The sequence below is a fragment of the Camelus ferus genome, chromosome 8 (assembly GCF_009834535.1).
Source record: "Camelus ferus isolate YT-003-E chromosome 8, BCGSAC_Cfer_1.0, whole genome shotgun sequence".
Classification (NCBI taxonomy): domain Eukaryota; kingdom Metazoa; phylum Chordata; class Mammalia; order Artiodactyla; family Camelidae; genus Camelus; species Camelus ferus.
Genome location: NC_045703.1, coordinates 59,732,494 through 59,755,085, shown reverse-complemented (window position 1 = coordinate 59,755,085; position 22,592 = coordinate 59,732,494). Strand labels below are relative to the sequence as shown.

The following is a 22,592-nucleotide window of genomic DNA, read 5'->3' as shown; positions in this document are numbered from 1 at the left end:
TCAAAACACCTGTTTGCCTTCCTTGTGCCTTCAACTTGGCCCTTCTGTATGTAGGAAGCATTCCTGGTGGAAACAGTTCCTCTTGCTGGTTGAGGGGATAGGAAAGGCAGTTGAGTCACAGGTCTAGGATGTAGGTATGAACTGGGTCCTCATCTGGTAGGAGACTAGGTTTGAAAGAAGGAATGTTCTCTCTTTTCCTGGCCCTGCTACTGTAGGCTGGTTAGGGTGTAACAGTAGGTCCTGTTTTTCTGAAGGAATTGGTGATTTCATTCTTGGCACTTGTGAGGAATAAAGGTGCTCTTAAGGAGAAATTTCAAAGCTGAGACAGTTTATCTTTGGTGCTCTTGCCAACCTCCCCCGCCCCCCATCTCTTAAGGGACATTCTGCATACATCCTGCTGTCCTCTCTCTGCTTGGTGCTCTGTTGAAATTTTAGGGCAGAATGTCTCTTTTGACATATCAGAGGTCTTTAAACCCTCACTTCTTCCAAACTTGTAAGCCTCTCAGATCACATACTCGGGTCCCAAGCCCTCAGTTTCCTTTGGGCCTAATATTCTCATGGACTTCATGGCTGTGCTTAAACCCTGCGTTATATTCTGGTGATTGTATTCTCTGTGTAATTTAGGATTTGGAAGTTTGGTGTTGTAATATTCATGTATATCATTAGGGGGCAGCATGTGGCTACCTAGCAAAATGGATGTCTTGAGATATCTGATTTCAGTTAAAATAGTAATGGAGAATGAATTGCTACAATTCTTTTTTCTTCTCAGCCTTTTCTATCCCCAGAGATATATGCCACTTATAAAATAGCTCTTATATATTATACCTTTATAAAATAATTACTGTTCTTGGTTCATCAGGTGATTTTTCTTACTAATTTTTCCCCCCTTTTTAAAATAAACAGGCGGGAAATACACCAAGAGTGACTTCAAGGAGTATGAAAAGGAACAGGATAAACCATCTAATTTGGTTCTGAAAGATAAAGTAAAGCCCAAACAGGAGTATCCTTCACAAGAACCAGTTAATCAGTATGTGTTGACCGTCCACTCCAGAGAGTACTGTGTGATAGAAAGAGTCACAAAGGCCGTAGAAGACAAGGTTCCTGAATCCCGGTGGCTTGTGGAGAAATCACTTAGTTTATCTTTATCTCTTTTCACCGTTTTACATATGGATACTTTATACTTTACATTTTCAGTATATTCCCTGTATGGAGAAGGTTAGTGTTGAAAGAAATCTTTAGCCTAATTCTTTTACCTCCCTGCATTTAGGTTAAGGTTAACACTTACTCTCAGATGATCTGCAGGTAAGATTTGTATTTTCTGTGTATAATCTTAATGTTTTAAATTTCTCATAATCAGAAATTTCTTTTTCACAGCTAAGCTAAACGCTTTGTGTTAACCCTTCTATATGTTTAACGTCTTTGGAGATGGTGACTATGTAGATAACAAAATCCTGTCATTGTCTCGCGTGAGTAGATTCTTTCGGCATAATACATGGTCAGTCTGAACAGGTGTTTAGTTGGGCTCCTAATGTGTGCAAGAGTTGACTTTTATAGGATTAAAAAGAAATCCTTTGACTTGACCCTTTAATTTACAGATTCTTGTAAGTTTTAGTTTGAGACAAGTAAGAAGCAATGAAACATACTGTTCATATTATGTCATTTTAATTTGTTCATTGATGCTCTCATTATAAATCTATCACTCGACACATGGCAAAGGTTATTTCTTTTGTGATTCTTTCTGGTAAATGGTTTCTTTGTTTCCTGGTTTCTGTTGGTATTTTAGGGATTCTCTTTTCCCATACTATATAGACATTTTTTTCCCAAGTATTTATCAAGGAAAGATGAATATCAGGTTGACCTGTTAGATACATATTTTTAATGTATTGGCTGCCTGCAATGCATAAAGCATTGTAAGGTGTTAGAGCTGGAGTAAGTGTGGAGTATACTGACATAATCAGCATGAGGAGAGGTTTCACATGCAGACAGAACAAGCAGAAAACAAAAGATTGGTCTGAAAAGATGAACATTAGTGAGGGGTATGATTGAAATCTTAGAATCATAAAAGGTATGGGTGGAATACACTTGAAATTTATTCACCAAATCTTTGAAATTAAGTTGAGGCCAACCATGAGTAACTGCAGCTGGAAGAAGGGGAATGTGCAGGGCAAATGGAAGGAAGTCCGGTCGTGGAGTATAAAGGAGGAGGCACCTTCCCCCTGTAGAGGGTGTTCAGGCTGAAAAGAAAGAATATCTAGGATTAAAGCATTTTAAATTCAAGATTTAAATTCAAGATGATAACTTAGAGTTAAGAAAGGAACTAGTCATGTTTGAGAATAAAGCTCTAGCCCAGGGCTGTCTAACAGAATTTCTGCAGTGATGGAAATGTACTGTATCGCCACTAACCACATGTCGTTATTGAACTTGTGAAATGGACTGAGGAACTGAATTTTGAAATTTGCTTAGTTTTAATTAATTTAAATTTAAACCAGTACACATGGCTAGTTTGAACAGTGCTGCTTTTAACTTTTTGAAGTTGATGGAGAAGACAGACAAGTCCTGGTGCAAACCACTGTTAACCCCTCTCAAACAACACTGAATGAGAGAGAGGAATCCCTGAGTCTTACCCTGATCATCATCCTACTGATGCTCTTTATGTTCTCAGTAATTGATAGGTTTCGTTTATAATCTCAGGTACAATAATAGAGGGACAGAACATATATTTTAATATGTAACATATTTTTTTTTACATGTTACTTTGTTACTCTGGTGAGGAAAGGGGATTCTGAGGATAATCTGAGTACAGATAAATTACTTAGAAAGGCATGGGATGTACTTTATAGGTCTTGAGAGAAAGAGAAATTGCTGTAGAAGTGTTATTAAGAGAATTCAAAAACAGAAGAGGGAAGTTTAACTTGGCTGGACTAGACCTCAGGGAAGTAATGGGGGAAAAGAGGTCAGGGAGATCACAAAGTTGTATTTAATTCATAGGATTTTGGAGCAATTTGACATCTTCTAAAAGTCTTGATTATAGTGGTCAGTAGAAGATAGTGGATAAGTGAGGAAGGAAGAGATATAACAAGTGTGTTGGTGGTGTTACAAGCATTCAGCTGACACTTATTTGGCATCTGTTACATGCCCAGTGAAATTTAGCAGTGAAACATAACCCCTGCTCAGAGGGACCTTGTGTTTTATTTTGGAGTTGGAGGAAGAACAGACATTAAATAATCACTATTAATTATATATGTCTGTAGTGTTGCAAGGAAGTACATTTGTTGGATATGGAACGTATAGTAGGGGTAAGTCGGAGGATCCTTAAGTCATACTATAAGTAGTGACATTAAAGCTGCAGCTTGAATATGGTGGAGAGGAGGGCTGAGGTGAGATACTGTTTCCTTTCACCGTGATCCATTATTTAAGAAATAAAGTTTAAATCTTGACCCAGTATAGTCCAGTGAATCATTCACACACATACATAATTGAAACCAAAATGTCATAAAAAATATTTTTATTAGGTGCCATGTACTGTATTTTCTATTCTTTCTTTTCTTTTTTTTTTGATGGAGGTACTGGGCATTGAACCCAGGACCCCATGCATGCTAAGCATGAGCTGTATCCCTCCCCCCTCTATTGTCTATTCTATGTTATTTTAAAATGGTGGCTTTTAGTGACCCATTAAATAGATTTTGCACCCCATTGGTGGATTACTGTCAGCTGTTTGAAAAACACCACTTGGAAACACTTTAGACAGGGAGCAGCATGTGTAGGCATATACTGAGGTGAAGTCATAAGCAAGGGCTTTTGAATTCATACCTGAAAAAGGAAAACTTCCAGCAGCTACTGTGGAAATGCTGGGATGCAGTATAAAGGAGAAACATTGGAGATAATGGAGTGATAATAGGATGGTGCACAAAGGTTAAATAACAACAACAACAATAATAATAATAGGATGATGCAGGCTAAGTAGCCATTGTGAGCCATCTTGTGAAAAGCCAGGAGGTGCAGTGTTTCCTGTTGAATCTTGTACAGAACTGAGGCATCCCTGGAAGCACAGACCTGGCAGCATGAAAACAGCCATGAAGCTCTTGTCCCAGGGGAAGTATGTCTGCTTTTACTCTAGTCCCACACGCCACTGAAATAGCTCTGTGTTTTGGGCTTCCTCCTGAGCTTTCTTTTGAAAACCACTATTCTAGTCCTTGTCAGCCTTCCTCAGAATCTGTTTTAGAGTTTGAGATTATTTTTAGCAGAGGTTGTAATAGTTTTACATTTTCTCTTATTCTAAGACATTATAGTGTATTAGAAAAAACACTTATTTCTAAATTAAAACGTATTATAATTTTTATAACACATTCGTGTGAAATTTATTGACTTACAGTTCTACTACCTACACAAATGAAACTTTTTATTTCTCCTTGTTTCTTTCAAGCCTTGCTCTTTTATAAAGGTGCAAAGTTGTAATCACTGTATGGTATATATAGTTTTTGCTTCAAGCTTTTTTTACTTTTAATTTTTCATAAGCACCTTTCCAGGTTATTTCATAGGACTCATTTGTCATTGTTAATACTTCCTTTATCATAATAATATCATGTGGAAATACCCTGAAGTATTTAAGTATATCTTTATTACTAGGCTGTTTATTGTTCCCAGTTTCTGTTATTAAAAATAATCCTATTATGTATGCAGTCGGCCCTCTGCATCTGCAGGTTCCACATCCATGGATTCAACCAACTGCAGGTTGAAAATATTTGGGAAAAAAATTTCCAGAAAGTTCCAGAAAGCAAAACTTGAATTACCCTGTGCAGGCAGCTATTTATGTAGCATTTACATTTATTAGGTTTTATAAGTAACCTAGAGATGATTTAATGTATAAGAGAGGACAAGTGTAGGTTATAAGCAGACACTGTGCCATTTTATATAAGGGACTTGAGTATCTGCGGCTTTTGGTGTCTTCAGGGAGCCCTGGAAACAACCCCCTGTGGATAATGAGGGACAACTGTACCTTTGTTCATTTAACTTAGTGTTATTTTAATTTTTTGGTAAATTTGTATTTGAATTTAAATATAAATTGATATGTATTGCTAAATTTTCTCCTATAAGATTAAACAAATTTACACTCAGAAGAAGAGTCACATGAATATATTTTTCATCTTTTATACCTTTTCTGGCATTGGGATTTGTAATGTCTTAATTTTTTCTGGTTAAAAATGTTCCTCATTTTCTAAGTTTAAGATTTTTCATTATTGACAAATATGTTTCCTTATTTTTTATGCTACTTATATTTTCATTTGTGAAGACAGTTTTATTTCCTCTCCATATTTTTTGCCCACTTAGCAATTGATAACTCTTTATTTAAGATTAGGGTTCTTTCCATTTTTCCTGACTATGTAATGAAGTAAAATATGAGTTAGTTTTGTTTTAAAAACATACTCTATGCTTCTGAGATACTTACTGCTTTAAAAGTTTACCTTTAGCTTCCTGGCCTCCCTTTGTTTACCAGATTCTTTGTTTTGAGTGTCAGTTCTCACATTTTCCTTAACTAACTGCTACAGTGCAAAATATGATCTTGTACTAGAGGACCAGGCAGAAGACTCAAAATCAAGTCACTCACACACAAGTAAAAAACACAAGAAGAAAACCCATCACTGCTCTGAAGAAAAAGAAGATGAGGACTACATGCCAATCAAAAATACTAATCAGGTACTTACTGATGTCCTGACTTGGTAGAGAAATAAGTACCTTATCCCTTTGTAAATTACATTCTGATGATGTAATGTTGGAGGTAAGGGTACAGTTTTGAATAGGGATGGTTGTGTTCCTAACTCTAAGATGTCAAGTGGTTTCACCAGGGTAATGAACTTTAATTTTCAAGAATATAATACAACAAATTATAAAATACTGTTTTCAAAGTGACTTAACATATCATATAGTTCCACATTGTGAAGCAAGAGTGATTTCCATATCTGTGGACACTCACTTACTCCCCATCAAAAACAAGTATGGTAATGCTAAAAAAAGTTCTTCTAATTCATCGTATTAATTTATCATTAAGTGTTATGTACAGCACTTACAGCTCTTGAAGTTTTAGGACCTGAACACCATCTATGTCCTTCTGTACTCTATGTATGAAATAAAAGCAGCACTTAGAACTAACCTGATCATCCTCAAACCATTCCTGAACAATACATTTTCTGAGACGATAATTAAAAATTCCCCAAAGGAAATTATTTATAAAGAGAAGAGTCATTTCCAGCCTGCATTTTGGCTCTCAGTTAAGTGAACAGCAGATTATATTACAGCTCCTTGCTTTGGTTTTGCCACCTGAGGACGTTTGAACTGGCCCTGGTAGATGAGGAGGCAGAGGGAACGCAGGACGATGAGAATGTCAAGTAAAGACGCAGAGATGGAAAGATGGAGTATGGTTGGCAAAGTAAAGGATTTGCTGTCAGAAAAGCCAAGTTTAGGTTTCTACGTTGCTACCTCATCAAGTTATCTAACTTTCTTGGTCACAGTTTCCTCTTCTGTGAAATCAAGATAATATTTATCTCCCAGGCACATCGTTAAGATTAAGTGGAAAAAAAAATGTGTGTGCAAACATTTCCTACACTGGCTGTTACTATTACTTTTACTATTATAGTCAAATTATTATGTTTTAAATCATTTGGAATAGTTTCTGTCTGTAGTAAGGCCATTAACTGGATTCATATGTCAGTTTGTTTATTTTCTATGTTTAAGGATTGCTTTAAAATTTTTGTTTTGTAGTTTTAAAGACTGTACTGTTCCAAAGTAAAATCTACAAAATAGTACTTACAGAGAACCAACTTATATTCCTGTCCTTTCCCCTTTTTCGTCTTTCCCCAAAGCTAACCATTTTATATGTTCTATGGTTTATTTTTTATTTAAAAAATTTCAGCAAGTGCATATTTTATATATATTCTTATTCCCCAGTTTTCTAGACAGTGTATCTTCCTGCTTCTTGCTGTTGTCCAGCAGAGGTCCAGTCTCTCTTCTTTCCATAGCCCTTTTGCTGTTCAAAGATTCCCATCCATCATGCCCTGCTCTCAGTTTTTAAGTTACACCCTTGTCAGTCTTTCAAGTAATCCTCACATGAATCAGTAATAGCTAACATCTTCTGTGTCCTTACAATACGAGGTGGGTATTCACAGCAAAGAAATTAAAAAAGTAAAGAGGTTAAGCTACTTGCACATGGTTTTACACAGCTAACATGTAATGGAACCATAAGTTAAATTCAGACTTGCACCCCTATCTGTTCTGCTGCTGCTCTTACCTGGGATGTATTCCTGTCAGCAGATTTCTTTCCTAAATCCAGCTAATTCTAATATAATTTGTCCCATGGTATAAAATTCCAGTGTGAACTAAAAGGAACATCTCTCTCTTTCTTAATTTTTATACTCTATTAGCCAAAGACCACCTCAGTCTTTTTTAATGGTGGCTATATCACATTTCTATGAATGCTTAGCATGTTTTCCACTAAAAATCCTCATTCCCACTGACCGCTCACCTCCCCCTGCCGCATATGTTCCTTTTAGCTACAGCTCCTCATCCTGCACTTGTACATGGACTCCTCAATGATACACATTAGTGTGTTTGAGATAATCTGAAGACTGGCTGCATTTTAAGCCTGTGGTTCCCATCCTCTCACCCCTGCCTTTTTGTGAATCTTTTTTATCTTACTGTTTGATTGCTTAAAACTTTACAGTAGCAAATGTCCTTCTCTTTTGGCAGTAATCTCCTAACTTTATTTCTCCCCTCAAAGTATCTTAAAGCAAATGTTTTTTGACTTTATACTTCGATTTAATAATGCAGCTGTATTCATTTTCTTTCTAATAAAACAGCATCCATATTTAAGATTTCAGTGGGCATAGGCTTTTTCTATTATTCTGATTTTTAGCCCTTTGATTTTAGTCTCAAGAATACATAATCATTAAAGGGAGTTTTCAGTGCTATGTGATTTTCAGATATGGCTCAAATTTTCCTATTTGTTGGCCTTTTTTCTTGGTGAGCTTAGTTTCCTAAGAATGTTTTAACTTAGATTTCTTCACGTTCTTTGTTTTTTATTGAATGACAGCCTTACTGTTCAATTCAAAATCTCTGTTTAATTTTTCCACCTCATGTCTTAATTCCAAGGTGGTTGGTTACTGTGTTGTTGAGGTTTGGGTTCTAGTGAGGTTACAGGAAGTGAGTACTCAACTGTGGGTTGCCTGGCTGAGAAGTACTCAGACTGGCTGGCTGTCCTCTGTGGTTTTCATAGGTGTCAGTATTCTTATAATTTGGGACTCTATTTTTGCTGTCATTTTAATCACTTAATGTTAGTGATTTAGGTGTAACTAAATCTCTGACTTATTCCCAGGGACCTCAGCAAGGACCGCTTTTGGTTGATTTTTAAATTTTTAAACATTTTTTGTGACTACTATGCATGAAATCATTGGCTAGGTTAAGTTGATTGCTTTAAATTGGCCATTTTATGGTTCTTTCTTTTTTTTTTTTTCAGTTGCGTGCTGGTTTAATCATCTTGTCTTATGTCTGAAATGTATAAAATGATAAAAATTTTTAGAAGTCCATGCTGGAAAGGACTTAGAGCTCATCTGATTCATTTCCCTCAACTTAGATACGAAGGTTCTGGCCCCTAGGCCCGTGGGCCTTGTAGTTCAGTGGGACCGCTGGAACTTTAACGTTTACTTTGATTTAGTCAGGTGTGGGAGTTTTTCACTACTCTGTACCATGCCCTTTTCAATTTTATATGAAAAGTTACTAATCAGTTAAATAATTACCTACAACTTATGTGGATCTCCTCAGTCTCAGTTTCCTTATCTCCACGGTCAGGATAATACTGTACTCCAGAAGCACTTAGCACTGTGCAAGCACATACATATAGGGTCTTTCTAATACTGCTTAACTTTTCTCCTTCATGGGAACAGTGCTAAACCTTGCTTTCTGGTTTTCACTTCTACTCCTTGCGTTAGCCTTCTCGCAGCCAGTCCAAACCCTAACCCATTTATCTTTGAGGCTCATTTCAGGCACTTTATAACTTCTCTATGAAACCTTCCCTGATAAAGCTAACCTCAAGAGTTTTTCTTGTTTGACACATCTCCTGAATGACAAAGACCATTTGAACTTAGAGCTGCCCGACTTCAAAGCTTGTGTAGCTTTGAAAACTATACCAAGTAGGAGAGGTTGTAAGGTTTCAGTCCATTTCATATTTTCAGCTTCCTCAATTTTTTTGAAGAATTAAGTACTGCGTAATCTTTTCTCTCTCTCTCTTATTTTAAACCCTCAAAGCACTCAAGTGCTTATTTGTATACTAATGTGCTGAAGACTTTATAGATTATACGTCTCTCCATTTAAAAAGTTTTTTCCCTTAACCAGTACAGAAATAAGTAGTAGGTGTACAGTCAGAATAGTACATGGATATTTACATTTCATACATATTGCAGGAAGCACAAAATAATTCTTTTACCTAGGGATGTCACATTTTGCTCAAAAGTAGTTGGTAAAAGGTCAAACTAAAATACCTACTCATTTTACTACCTCTAGGACTCTTACAGAATGACAAGAACTATTGGCATTGTGTGGGAAATCATGAATCAGTTTCTAATGAGGTGTTCCGTAAACACTGATTATAATAATCATGTTAGATCTGTTTTCACACACTGCAGTCTCTCTGCCAGCCATAATGTGTGGTATCTAGACAGCATATGGAACAATTATGAATCCGTTACTTAAAACCTAGTCCTTGACCTTGGATATCGCCACTCTGGATTTTAAACCTTGACATTCACATCTGCTATAATAATGTCTTAGGTGACAGAGTTGGGACCCTTGGGAGTTCAGTCCTTAGAATTTTGCCTTTCCTTTGAGAAATCTTTTAAGAAAGTTGAACTTTTTGAATTGTTCTTGAAAGAGCATTGGCTCTGATCTCTTTCAGTTTCAGCCATTTGCTAAGATATTCATTTTAATTAGAGATAAGACACAGATAGAATGGTTGTAACTAGCCCTTTTCTATATGGAAAAGTTACTACTGCTACTTAAGAATAGAACCAGATGTACCCACTGGGTAGTCTTTGGGGCAATGGATTATTTCAGTGTTTCTTAACTCATTTAAAAAAGTATGTAAATACTGATTTTTTAATAAAAACATCTATTAGTTTAGTTTAAATAAAACAATTTATCTGAAGATTTAGAGAGGAGCTGTTATTAAATCAACACTTTAAAAATAATTGCTCAGACCAAAGTATTCACAATCTGTTTTCTTTTTAGACTGATTTGTCTAAAACCTCTTCTAGCTATGTTATTTAAATGATGTCTTCTTTATGGGATTCTCCTGGGAATATTAGTAGTTTTATTGCAGACCAGTGATGGAACCACGTTTTTGGGAATTGGAGAAGGGACAGAGAAAGAGGTGACCATACACAGCCAGAATTCTTGGTATTGCAATTTTGCCCCAAAGACTTATTTCAATTGGGCTATTTCAGTTCCTTGTTTTTAGATCTGATCCTTCAGGTTAGCTGAAATAACAGGTACACAGTAATGAGATGGATGAGAAAATGGTTAAGTCTTTTTCTTAGTTATTTTTGCTTTTTAATTTACAAGATTCTTGGCATTAGTGGTAGTGTTCAAATTTGAGCTGTTAAAACTGCTTGCTAATGGGGACTTATTTAAGTTTTATTAATTGACAGTGCCTACAAAATGATTATTTTACTGATTCACTTATAACTCTTTATTCCTTTGACAGGATATCTACAGGGAAATGGGCTTTGGTCACTATGAAGAAGAAGAAAGTTGTTGGGAGAAACAAAAGAGTGAAAAGAGAGACCGACCTCAAAACCGAAGTCGGAGCCGATCTCGAGAAAGGGATGGCCACTATAGTAATAGTCACAAATCCAAATACCAAACAGATCCCTATGAACGAGAAAGGAGCAAAAAGAGAGACCGAAGCAGGAGTCCCAAAAAATCCAAAGATAAAGAAAAATCTAAGTACAGATGAAAGAGGAATCAGACCTAATTGGCTAACATTTACACTTTCTCGTATAACTTAGAGTACCAGATGTTCAGATTTTGTGTCAAAGCAGTTAAAGACTCTGCTTGTTATTATTATTATTTTTTCATGGTAGGATTATGGCCCTTTTAGATTAACACTGATAGTATAGGGCGCTGAAAGACAAAAAAGAATTAAACATTTTCTTTGTATACTTTTTTACACTAATTGTTATACATAAATAGTAGTCTTCATTTTTATAGTCACTCATATTTTTCAGTCCTTTTTAAAAAATGATTTCATACCTACAAAAATACACAAACATGTATATACAAGGTATAAAGAATAATAATTTGTACCCATCAGCCAGCTTAGGAAATGATTATTACTGGCACTTTAAAAGTGCCCTCGCCTCTTCAAGTAATTATTACTCTGAATTTTGTGTTTGTCATTCTCTTGTTATTACAGTTTTACCACATATGTATGTATTCCTAAGTGGAATGTTAAGTTTTGTATGTTTTTGAATATTTTATACATGGTATAACGTATGTTTACTTCTGTGAATTGCTTTTTTCAACCTAATGTTTTTTGAAAGTCATTCATTTGTACTGCCGTATTGTGTTACATGAATAGAGCGTAATTTATCCATTCGTCTGTTGCTGCATGTTTGGGGTTTGTTTTCATTTTTGCTGTTGCAAACAATGCTGCTATGAACGTTCTGTATCTAGGAGTGATTCTCTTGGTCATGTGATACTGATCTTCATCTGTGTAAGATAAGGCCAAATTACATTCTCCAGTGGCTGTCCCAGTTTATACCCCTACAGGCACTGTATGAATTACCTTTGTCTTGCATCATTTCTAACACTTTTTAATTTCAGACTTTTAAATTTTGCCAATCCAATGGCTGTTAAGTGGTATCTTAATTGTCGTTTCCAGCAAGAAGACTACTATTATTCTTGTGTTTGTTTTGTAGGAAACTTTCTTCTTGTTCTTTTTCTCTGTTTGCTTTTAAGGTTTCTCTTGATTGCTGCTGCCGAGTACTTTGATCATGGTGTGCTTAGTGTAGGGTTTCTCCTCCACCTCCCTCCATGTTTCTTCTGCTGGGGGTGGGTTTATAGTTTTCATCAAATTTGGTATTTTAGGGCTATTATTTTCTTTTTTTTTTCTTTCCTTTTTTTTTTTTCCCTGTCTCTGTCCTCCTTTCACTTCTTTCCCTCTGGGACTGCAGTTGTATGTTGGGCTACTTGAAATTGTCTCACAGCACTCTGATGCTCTTTTTTTTTTTTTTTCCTAAGTCTTTTTTTTTTTCCTTTTCCTCTATGTTTCAGGTTGTATAGTGTCCATTGCTATGTCAAGTTCCTTAAGTATTTACTCTCTTGTTAATCCCACCCAGTGTATTTTTCACCTCATAAATTACATTTTTAAACTTCAGAAGTTCCATTTGGGTTGTTTTTTTTTTTTTGTATCTTCCATTGTCTCTCTGTCACAGGCTTATGCTTTCCTCTTTTTTTTCTTTTTTTTTTTTTGAATTTCTGAAGTATATTTATAATTGCTGTTTTAATGTACTTGACCATTCTGTATCTGTGTCATTTCTTGTCAGTTTATATTGATTGATTTTTCCCTCATTATTGGGTTGTAATTTCCTTCTTTGCCTGCCTGGTAAATTTTGGATTTTTTCATTGTTAGGTGCTGGGGTTTTTTGTATTCCTTTAAATATGTTGAGCTTTGTTCTGGGGCATGATTAAGTTATTTAGAAACAGTTTGATCCTTCCGTGGTTTGCTTTTAAGTTTAATGGGATAGGACCAGAACAGCTTTAAATCTAGTGCTACTTTGGCCCACTACTGAGATAATACCCTTCTGAATAATCTTCCCTGTGCCTGGTTTATTATGAGATTTCTCCACTCTGGCTTTAGGAACAAGAGCTATTCTGAGCCCTGTATGAACTTGAATTGTACCACCTATTCTTTTCTGGTGGTTCTTTCCCACCTTTGGGTGGTTTTCTCAAGTGCATACACTGATTAGTCAAAGACTCAGGGGAACCCTCTGTAGATCTGGAACTTTCCCTCTGTAGTTCCCTCCTGTCTCCAATATTCTGCCCTACAGACTGTACCTTGGCCCCCCTGAATTCTCCGCCAGGAAACTCCCCAGCTCTCCCTGCAGTAAGCCCAGGCAGTTGTCAGACTTCCCTGCTTTGTTCTCTCAAGAGTCACTGTCCCTTCACAGTTGTCCAATATCTGAAAAACTTTGTTGTATATATTTTGTACAGGTGTTTAGTTGTTTAATATGAGGAAGATAAATCCTGCTGGAATGGAAGTCTCATTGTTTGAATTTGTGTTTCATAAATGCTAACAAGGTTGAGCTGTTTTTCATATATATTCATTCCTGATTGCTCTGTGAAAAGCTTATTCCATGTCTTTTGCCCATTTGATATTATGTTGTTTTTTTCTTATAGATGTCTTTAAGGAGTGTTTTTTTAAAAATGGATTGTGGATACTAGTCCATTTTTACTATTAGATGTTGCAAACATCTCTCAGTTTATGGTTTCTTTTTTTTTACCTATTGATGCCCTTGAAAGAGCACAAGTTTTAAATTCTCCTCCAGCTTTTTAATATGAAAAATTCATGCATATATAGAAACACGCAAAACAATGAACTTCCATATACGTTCCAACCAGATTTAACAGTTAATAACATTTGGTCATTGAGCAAATTGAAAATAAATTGAAAACATCATGATATTTCATCTTTCAGCATTTCATCATACATTTTCCAAAAAGCAAGTGTATTACCACGATACTATTATCACACTGAAAAAAAACTGAACAATAATCCCATGGTATTTAATATATATGCAAATTTCTCCCATTGTTCCAGTGATATCATTTTTAGGTGTTGGCTGGTCTTTAAACCCACACTCAACCAAAGCTCATGTTTTGCATGTTATTTTTGCCATTTTACTCTCTTAATCTAAAAGAGTTTCCTACCCATCCACCCACCCTAACCACCCTTTTTTTTTAATTGACTTCTTGAAGAGTTCAGGCCAATTGTTTTGTAGAATAATGCACGTTCTGGAATTATTTGATGGTATCTTCATCGTGTCCTCTATCCTATTTCCTATAAACTGTAAGTTAAGTCTATAGATGTTTGATTAAAGTTAGCTTATGCATTTTAGGTAGAAAATTTTAAGTTAAATGTCAAATTTATTAGCCTTTTCCTGTGTGTTTTGTGCTTTTTGTATTTTGTTTAAGAAATCCTTAATAAAGGTATTCGCCTATATTCTAAAAGTTAAAAACTTTTTTTTACATTTAATTTTAATCCATACTGTGTGTATGTGCATGGTGTGATAACAGGGATTCAAATTCACTTTTTTTTTTCCACCAGTTGTCCAGAACTTACTATGAATGGTTCATCTTTCTCCTATTGATCTGTCATACAGGTTTATATATATGGGTTTTGTTTCCTGGGCTCTCTGTTCCGTTGGTTTATTGTTTTTTCCAGTATCAATATCAAACATCTACATTTCTTTGGCTTTAGAGAAAGTCTTGATTTTTAAGCAAGTTCCCTCAATTTGTTTCATTAAGAATGCCTTGGCCCTTTTTTCTGTGCAATTTTGGAACCAACTTGTTAAGCTTCCTAAAGAATTCTGTTGGGACTTCAACTGCATTGCATTCAAACAGATTACTTTGTGGAACCAATATCTTTGTAATTTTGCATGATTCTGTTCATAAAGATAGTATATCCCTCCATTCTTTGAATTTTCCTTTTAAAGCTTTTGAGCATCTTTTGTTAGATTTACTTGTTTATCTTTTATGCTACTATAAATGATATCTTTAAAAATATTTTTTCTGTTTGCTCACCTAAGGAGTTACATTTTTGATTACTGCTCTTATATGGAGCCATTTTGCTAAAGTCTTAGATTTAAAATTCATAGGGTTTTCTTGGGTCTTTCATGTGGACAATGATAACTTCAAATAATGATGACTTTTTTTTCCTATCCCCATTCTTTTTTTTTTTTAATTATTTTTAAGAAAAAGTATATACTTATTTTGATGGTGGTGTTCCTACAATGCTTCCTGGCTGAAATTCCTAATACAGTGATAAAATTGGCCTATAATTTTCCTTTTTTTGTGTTACTTTTGTCTGGATTTAATGTCCATGTTATAGAATAAGTTAGTGATTTCTTCTTTTTTCCCTATAGAAATAGAAGAGAAATATTTAGAAGTATCTATTCCTTGAATATTGGATACAGTGTGCCTGTAAAATTGACCTTTGTATTTCTTTGTAAGAAAATTTAACTAATGATTAGATTTTGATGATTATAGAAGTATCAGCTTTCTGTTTCTCTCAAGAGTTTAGTCATTTTTGTTATTGCATTTTTTCCTTTATTGACATGAGGATGCTCATAGTATATCTAGTAGATTTTTTACTGCCTTTTAAATTTTATCTTACTTGGTCCTTATGTTACAATGTGTCTCAGAAATAGCGTATAACAAAATGGATTATTTTTAATATGATCTTAACCTTAACCAATGAGTTTAGTCCTGATTGCTTACTGGTATATTTAGATTTATTCCTACCACTGTATTTTGTGCTGTATGTTTGTTTGTTTTCCCTTCATTTTCTTTTGGATTAACTTAAAACATTAAAAAAAATTTACCCCCTTCCCCCATCTTCATTGTTTTGGTGAATTGCCTTTGAAATTTACCATTCATACTGAAAATATAATGGTAATATCTTCACCTTCCTCTGTCATTGAAGATCTTGGAAATCTTTAAGTTTAAATCACCCCTTTTCCAAATTTTGTGCTATAATCCTTCAGTATTTTAGTCTTAGCTTGTGATTTTTAACCTTACAAATTAGACCTTATTGTTACTGTTTTTATACAGGTAATTGTTAGATTTACCCATTCTTTTTGCATGTCAGATATTCCACATAGGATAATTTTCCTTTTTCCCAAAACAGAACCTTTGATATTTCTTTAGTGACAGTCTGTTGACGGTGAACCCTTAGTTTTTATTTATCAAAAATGTCTTTAATTCACCTATGTTCTTTAAAGTTGATTTTCTGCATACACAATTCTAACTGAATACTTTTTTTCCTCAGCACTCTACTATCTTGATTTTTTTTTATTGCTGTGGAGAAGCCCATTATTATTGCAAATATCATTTCTTTGGAGGTAATGTGTCTTTTCTTTCTGGTTGCTTTTTTGTTGTTTTTTCTTTTTTTTTTTTTAATAAATAGATTTTGTTGAAGTCAGTGCCTCTATACTGAGACAGAAGATTGTGTCTACATAAGCATACATTGTAACATTTCAAAGCTTCTAAAAGGAATGTCTTATAATGGGCACATCTAATGGGCGATAATTACATTTCAGAAGCATTTTCAACCATTTCTAAAAAAATGCTTTAACATCGTCATATTTGTTGTTATTAATTAAACTTTTCATTTTGTGTTGTTATTAATTAAACTTTTCATTTTGGAAATAATTGTAGATTCACATGCAGTTGTAAGAAATAAAACAGAGATCCGTGTACCCTTCATTCAGCTTCTCCCAGTGGTAACATCTTGTAAAACTGTTGTTCAGCATCACAATCGGAATATCGACACCAACGCGTGAAGACAGAGCATTCCCTTTACTACAAGGGTCCCTCCAGTTGCCCTTTTATAGCCACGCCCACTGCCCTGTCTCTCCTATTCCCTCCTTAACCTCTGGCAACCAGTTAATCCGTTTTTAGTTTCTGTAATTTTACTATGGTGAATTTTATATAAATGTAATCACACAGTCTATAGCCTTTTGTGATTGGCTTCTTTGTCACTCAGCTTAATTCTCTGGAGACTTTTACAAGGTTATTGCATGTATCAGCAGTTAATTTGTTTCTACTGCTAGTAGTAGTTCACCCTGTGGATGTACAACAGTTAACCATTCACTTGTTGAAGCACATGTGGGTTGTTCTTAGTTTGGGGCTATAATGGATAAAGCTGCTACTGATTTTTGTGTGAACATGAATCTCCATTTCTCTTGGGTAAATACCCAGGAGTACAGTTGCTGAATCATGTGGCAATTGCAAGTTTAGATTTTTCAGAAACTGCTGAACTGTTTTCCAGAGTGGTCATTCTATTGTACATTCCCACCAGCAATGGATGGGTGATTCAGCTTCTCTGCATCCTTGCCAGTGTGTGTTTTCCCTGTTTTATTTTAGCCAACTGGTGTACGTATAGTGATAGCTCATCGTGGTTTTAATTTTCATTACCCTAATTACTAATGCTGTTGAACATCTTTTCATGTACACATTTTGCCATCTTCATATATCCTGTTTGGTGAAATGTCTTTTCATGTTTTTTGCCTGTTTTTAGTTGGATTTTTTTTACTTTTGAGTTTTGAGAGTTCTTTATATGTTCTAGATACTAGTTCTTTGTTGGATATGTGTTTGCAAATATTTTCTCCCAGTGTGTAGCTTGTCTTTTCATCCTCTTAATCAAGTCTCTGCAGAACAAAAGATTTTAATTTTATTAAAGTTCAGTTTATCAATTTTTTCCTTTTATGGACCATGCTTTGGGTGTTGAGAATAAGAATTGTCTAGCCCTAGACCCTGAAGTTTTTCTCCTACTTTTTCTAAAAGCTTTATGGATTTAAAATTTAAATCTGTAACCCAATTTGAGTTAATTTTTGAGAAGATGTAATATGTAGGTTGAGGATATCCACTTGTTCCAGCACAACTTGTAGCAAAGGCTCTGGCTCCTTTTAAAGGTTTTTCTTTGTCTTTGGTATCCTAGAGTTTCACTTTGCTGTACCTAGATATGGATTTTTAAAAAATTCTTTTTTATTGAAGTTTAGTCAGTTCACAATGTTAGTTTCAGGTATACAGCAAAGTGATTCAGTTATACATATACATACATACATATTATATATATGTATGTATTTTCAGATTCTTTTCCATTACAGCTCATTACAAGTAATTGAATATAGTTCCCTGAGCTATACAGCAGATCCTTGTTGTTTATCTATTTTACATATAGCGATATGTGTCTGTCAATCCCAAACTCACAATCTATCTCTTAATAGATATAGATTTATTTTATTTATTATTCTAGGCATATAATTTCCTATGTTTAATGGCTTCACATTTTTTCACTATTCTGGATACTTCTCTGCCATTTTGTCTTCAAATATTGCCTCTCCTCTATTCATTTTTGTCTTTTTCGTTTGCAATTCCAGTTTTTTTGTAGGCCTTGAATTCTGTTCCTTGAATCTTAACTCTTATGTTTTCCATATGGTTCATTATGAATAATTTCTTCAGGTCTGCATTCCAGGTCACTCATTCTTTCTTTCTTCATATAAATTCAATCTGCTACTTAATCCATCCACTGAATTTTTAATTTCAGTGATTCATTTTTAGAAGTTCTGTTTGATTCTTTTTCAAATTTGTATGGTTTTTATTTTCTTTTGTTCCTTGCTCATTGGCTTAAAGTTTCCATGTGCATGCATAGTGCACTTCTGAACCACAGGACATAGTGAGAGTTAACAAAATATCAGAGAAAACATGTGTACAATTAGGAGCTATCCCCATCACCTTCATTGCAGAGCTGGGAAGATGCCTGCAGATTTTTTCTTTATTCCTTAAAGCTGCAGATGTTTTTGTTTTTGTTTTTTTTTTTTTTCTAGCCTAGTCTTTCTCTGATGGTGAGCCCTTCTAGTCTCCTGGCTTTGTGTGAAAATCTTAGATTCAGTTTTCTGACTTTCAAGTTTAAAGCCTAGTCTTCATCAACATCTTTCATCACTGTGGTCTGAGGCCCTCAGTCCCCAAAGCTCTACAGTCAGGGCTGATGATTTGCTCACCATTTTTTCTTTCATATATTTTTGGTCTTGAGGACTTTCCCCAACTGTCTTACAATGTCATTAATGCATTTAAAGTATGACTGCTGTAACTTATCTGGATTTATCTGCCATGCGGATGTTTTACAAGAAGTGGGGAGAGGGTTATAGGGGAGGTCACCATTCAGAATATCCTATCTACCATACTGCTTAGAGCAGGTGTCTCTCTACTATTGTACATAATTCTTACCCATCAATAGAAAAAATAATGTAATGACATTACATAAGAGACTATCACCCTGAATCTAGAAAAATAAGTACTGTCCATGCAGAAGATTCTAAACTGTGGTCTGAAAGAATGAATGAGCAAGAGAGAAATGATGGTTGAATGAAATAGGAGTAGTGAGAAGAAATCACTTACTGATAACTGAAACTTGAATTCAATAGGTTCAGTGGGAAAAATAAATAGTAAAAATTTCTGAACCTCACATTTCAAGGGAAAACTATCCTTAATTGAAATAGCTGATATTTTAGGTATGAAAATCTATAGTTTTAACAAAGACGTATGCATGGAAACACTGAGTCCTGTTACTCAGAAAGTGATCTTAATAGTGAGGACCTGTAATCATAGTGTCCATCAAGTCTCCCTGACTAGGTACAGGGCAGTCATTGTGCTATTTTACTATTACTAACATCTAGGGTAAAGTAACTGTGTTTCCTATTTCTTCTGTTTTGCTTCTCTAGGTTTTAAGTAAACTCTTAAATCATGGTTCCAGTAATATATCTTATTCACTTTTGCTAAAACCAAAAAAAAAAAAAAGTGAGCTATAGATTTTTTATTTTTCAAAAGAAAAAAATAGGTATCTTGAGATGAAAATTGCTCATTCCTTATAACTTTGCTGTAAAGTTTCAGGTTAATCTCCCATACCAGCTGAATTTTCAAAGATTTTGATCAGAACTATTAAAGGCTAAAAAGAGAAACTTTGAATGGATTCATACTTTCACAAATGTCTTTTAATAAGCTGGTTGCTTTTTAGTTACTGAAAGATATTTTGTATCTATGTTTTCCATTTGTCATAAAAAATTTTAATCTCAAGTTTGACATTTCTTACCCATCCAGGGTGAGTCACAAAGAATGCATTATAGACAGTAAAATCGAAATCTACAGAAGCCTTACCTTTCAGTGACTGTTGCTATGAAACCATGTTTTGATGGGAAATTTTAGAGAAGACTGTGCTTCCTGTTGTTAAATGATAGAATATGGAGATCCCCTTAACCTTCAAAATTACCTTTTTAAAGCAAGTAATCTCCATTATTCTTTCCAATGGGACAATCTTTATTCTTACCCTGTTTTACCCATCCAGGACTGCTAATTAGGTTTAATTTTACGTCTGCCTCCTCTCCTATTCCTTGTGCGCGGAATGGGAGATGGGCAGAATTTTTGAGAGAGTTTTGTGTACAATTAAAAAGTTATATTGCTATGAATTTACTTTACCCAGGACACTAGGACACTTGAGACACATAAAGGATTGAAAATATGGTAACGTACAAGCAAGAGAGCTTTTATAAAAAGAGAAGTTGGAAGAGTGATGCTTTGTTGTTGTGAATTTACAAGACCACAATGGCTTCTGGTTTCTGAAAAAGAGAAAAGCTTTCTTTAGTTTTGTTTCCTCCAGGCAGCTTGGTCTGGTGGAGAGAGCTTGGGATTCCGAATCAGAAAATGAGTCAAGAGCAAAGACAATGACATTCTCCAGGTCCGTCCATGTTGCTGAAAACCTGGAGAATGTCATTCTAGGTGAAATAAGCCAGAAAGAGAAAGAAAAAACACCATATGATATTACTTATGGGTGGCATCTAAAACAAACAAACGAACAAACTTATTTACAAAACAGAAACAGACGCACAAACATAGAAAACAAACATGGTTACCGGCGTGGGGGAAGGGGTTGGAAGGGATAAATTGGGAGTCTGAGATTTGCAGATACTAACTACTATATGTAAAAATAGATAAACAACAAGTTCATACTGTATAGCACAGGGAACTATATTCAATATCTTGTAGTAACTTATGGTTAAAAAGAATATGAAAATGAATATATGTATGTTCCTATATGACTGAAGTTTTGTGCTGCACACCAGAAATTGACACTACATTGTAAAATGACTAGAGCAAAGGCAAGAGGTAGAGAGCGAACAATATGGTGGTCTGACCAGAGCAGAGGACTGTGAAGGGCGGTGAGAAAGGGAAGGGAGATTAGGAAGGGGAGGCACCGAATGCAGAACTGAGAAGCTTGGATTTGATTTGCCCACAGTGGAAAATTAGAACATATTGCTAAGAAAGGAGGTGACATTAGGACAGTCGAGAAAAGTTATCTGGGAATTGTGTATAGTCACTCAAGGGTTGTCACCAAACTCCTCAGATGGCACCATGCACGATTCATTTGATATCTACTGACACATGGATCCCAATCCAGATTTACATCAAAATAGGCTTCCTGGAGGAGACATATAAGCTGACACCTCCTGCATTTGATATCCAAGCTGGTGCAGTGCTGGAACTGGGATTAGGCAATAAATAAAAATGTAAAAAGTCACACTATCTTAGTGACCTAATCACTCATTAGGCATTATGGAAAATCAATCAGATCTCTTTGGGATGGCGGCCGAGGGGCATGCTTCTAGTAAAACTTTGATAAGGTGTAGGGTTGAATGGAGACCCCCTGGTTGACGGGGGCTCACTTTGTGCTGCGTTGGTGGGATGTGCAGCAGAGGGCTGTCCTGAGGACATGCACATTGTCAGGTTCGTGTCTGCACATCTGCACGCAGGACAGTGCCTCACCTCGAGTAGGAAACCAGCCCCACAAATTCTGTGGTCTCAGCAGACAGCAGTAACATATTTTTAACTTTATCATAAGTGATGTTTCACTATTATGTTGATAATTATCTACTACTCATTCTCTGAAAATAAACCAAAGACACATGTTCGTGGCCTTTCCCCCTGGTATACGCTTATGGGAAAGATTGTGACGGGCCTCCCCGTAAAACCTGCTTGATCTCCAGGTTTGTCTCAGCTGTCTTCTCGCCGCACACCCCCCTGCAGTTGTGGGCACAGGCAGTGCTGTGTTGAGTGCAGGCAGCTGCTCCCTGGCCGGCCAACCAGCCCTTGGGCCCAAGGACTCACTCTCCAGCTCCTTCCTGTCTTCTCACTGTGTATGGTAGGCGTGCACTTAGCTGAGTGAATGGTTACCATGTCTGAGAGCTCTGAAGATGGTGTTTTAGGGGTTGGAGGCGGGGAGATTACTTTCACAGGGCTGCCATTACAAATGACCACAAACTGGCCTAAAACAACAGAAGTTGATTCTCACCGTTCTGGAGGCTAGAAGTCCAATATCAATGTGTCGGCAGGGCCCTGCTCCCTCTGAAGGCTCTAGGGAAGAATCTTACCTTGCCTCTTCCTAGCATAGAGTCGTGGTCCTTGGCTTATAGCTGCATCACTTCAGTCTCTGCTTCTCTACACCTGGCCTTCTGCCCTGTGGCTCTTCTGCATCTCTGTATCCAAACCTCCCTCTCTTTTCTCTTATAAAGATGCTAATCATTGGATGTAGGGCCCACCCTAATCCAGTATGGCAGTGTCTTATCTTGATTACATCTGCAGACAACCTACTTCCAAATAAAGTCAAATTCACACACAGTGGAGGTTAGGACTTTGACATATCCTTTTAGGGGGCACAGTTCAATCCACTGCAAGAGGTGGGGTGTTTGTAAAGTTCAAGAAAAGCCTCCACAGCA

At 35.8% G+C, this 22,592-nt stretch overlaps 1 protein-coding gene across 4 annotated transcripts in view; it reads left to right on the top strand.

The window, feature by feature from the left end:
• Positions 1-16,775, top strand: part of PPIL4 (peptidylprolyl isomerase like 4) — a 35,717-nt gene extending 18,942 nt beyond the window's left edge. For all 4 annotated transcript variants that reach the window (XM_006185444.3, XM_032485126.1, XM_032485128.1 and 1 more), the window contains exons 11-13: positions 904-1,000; positions 5,547-5,694; positions 10,748-16,775. In XM_006185444.3, coding sequence (XP_006185506.1) covers positions 904-1,000; positions 5,547-5,694; positions 10,748-10,999 — 497 coding nt within the window. In that variant the 3' untranslated portion in view covers positions 11,000-16,775. The remainder of the gene's footprint in view (positions 1-903; positions 1,001-5,546; positions 5,695-10,747) is intronic.
• Positions 16,776-22,592: the final 5,817 nt, after the last annotated feature.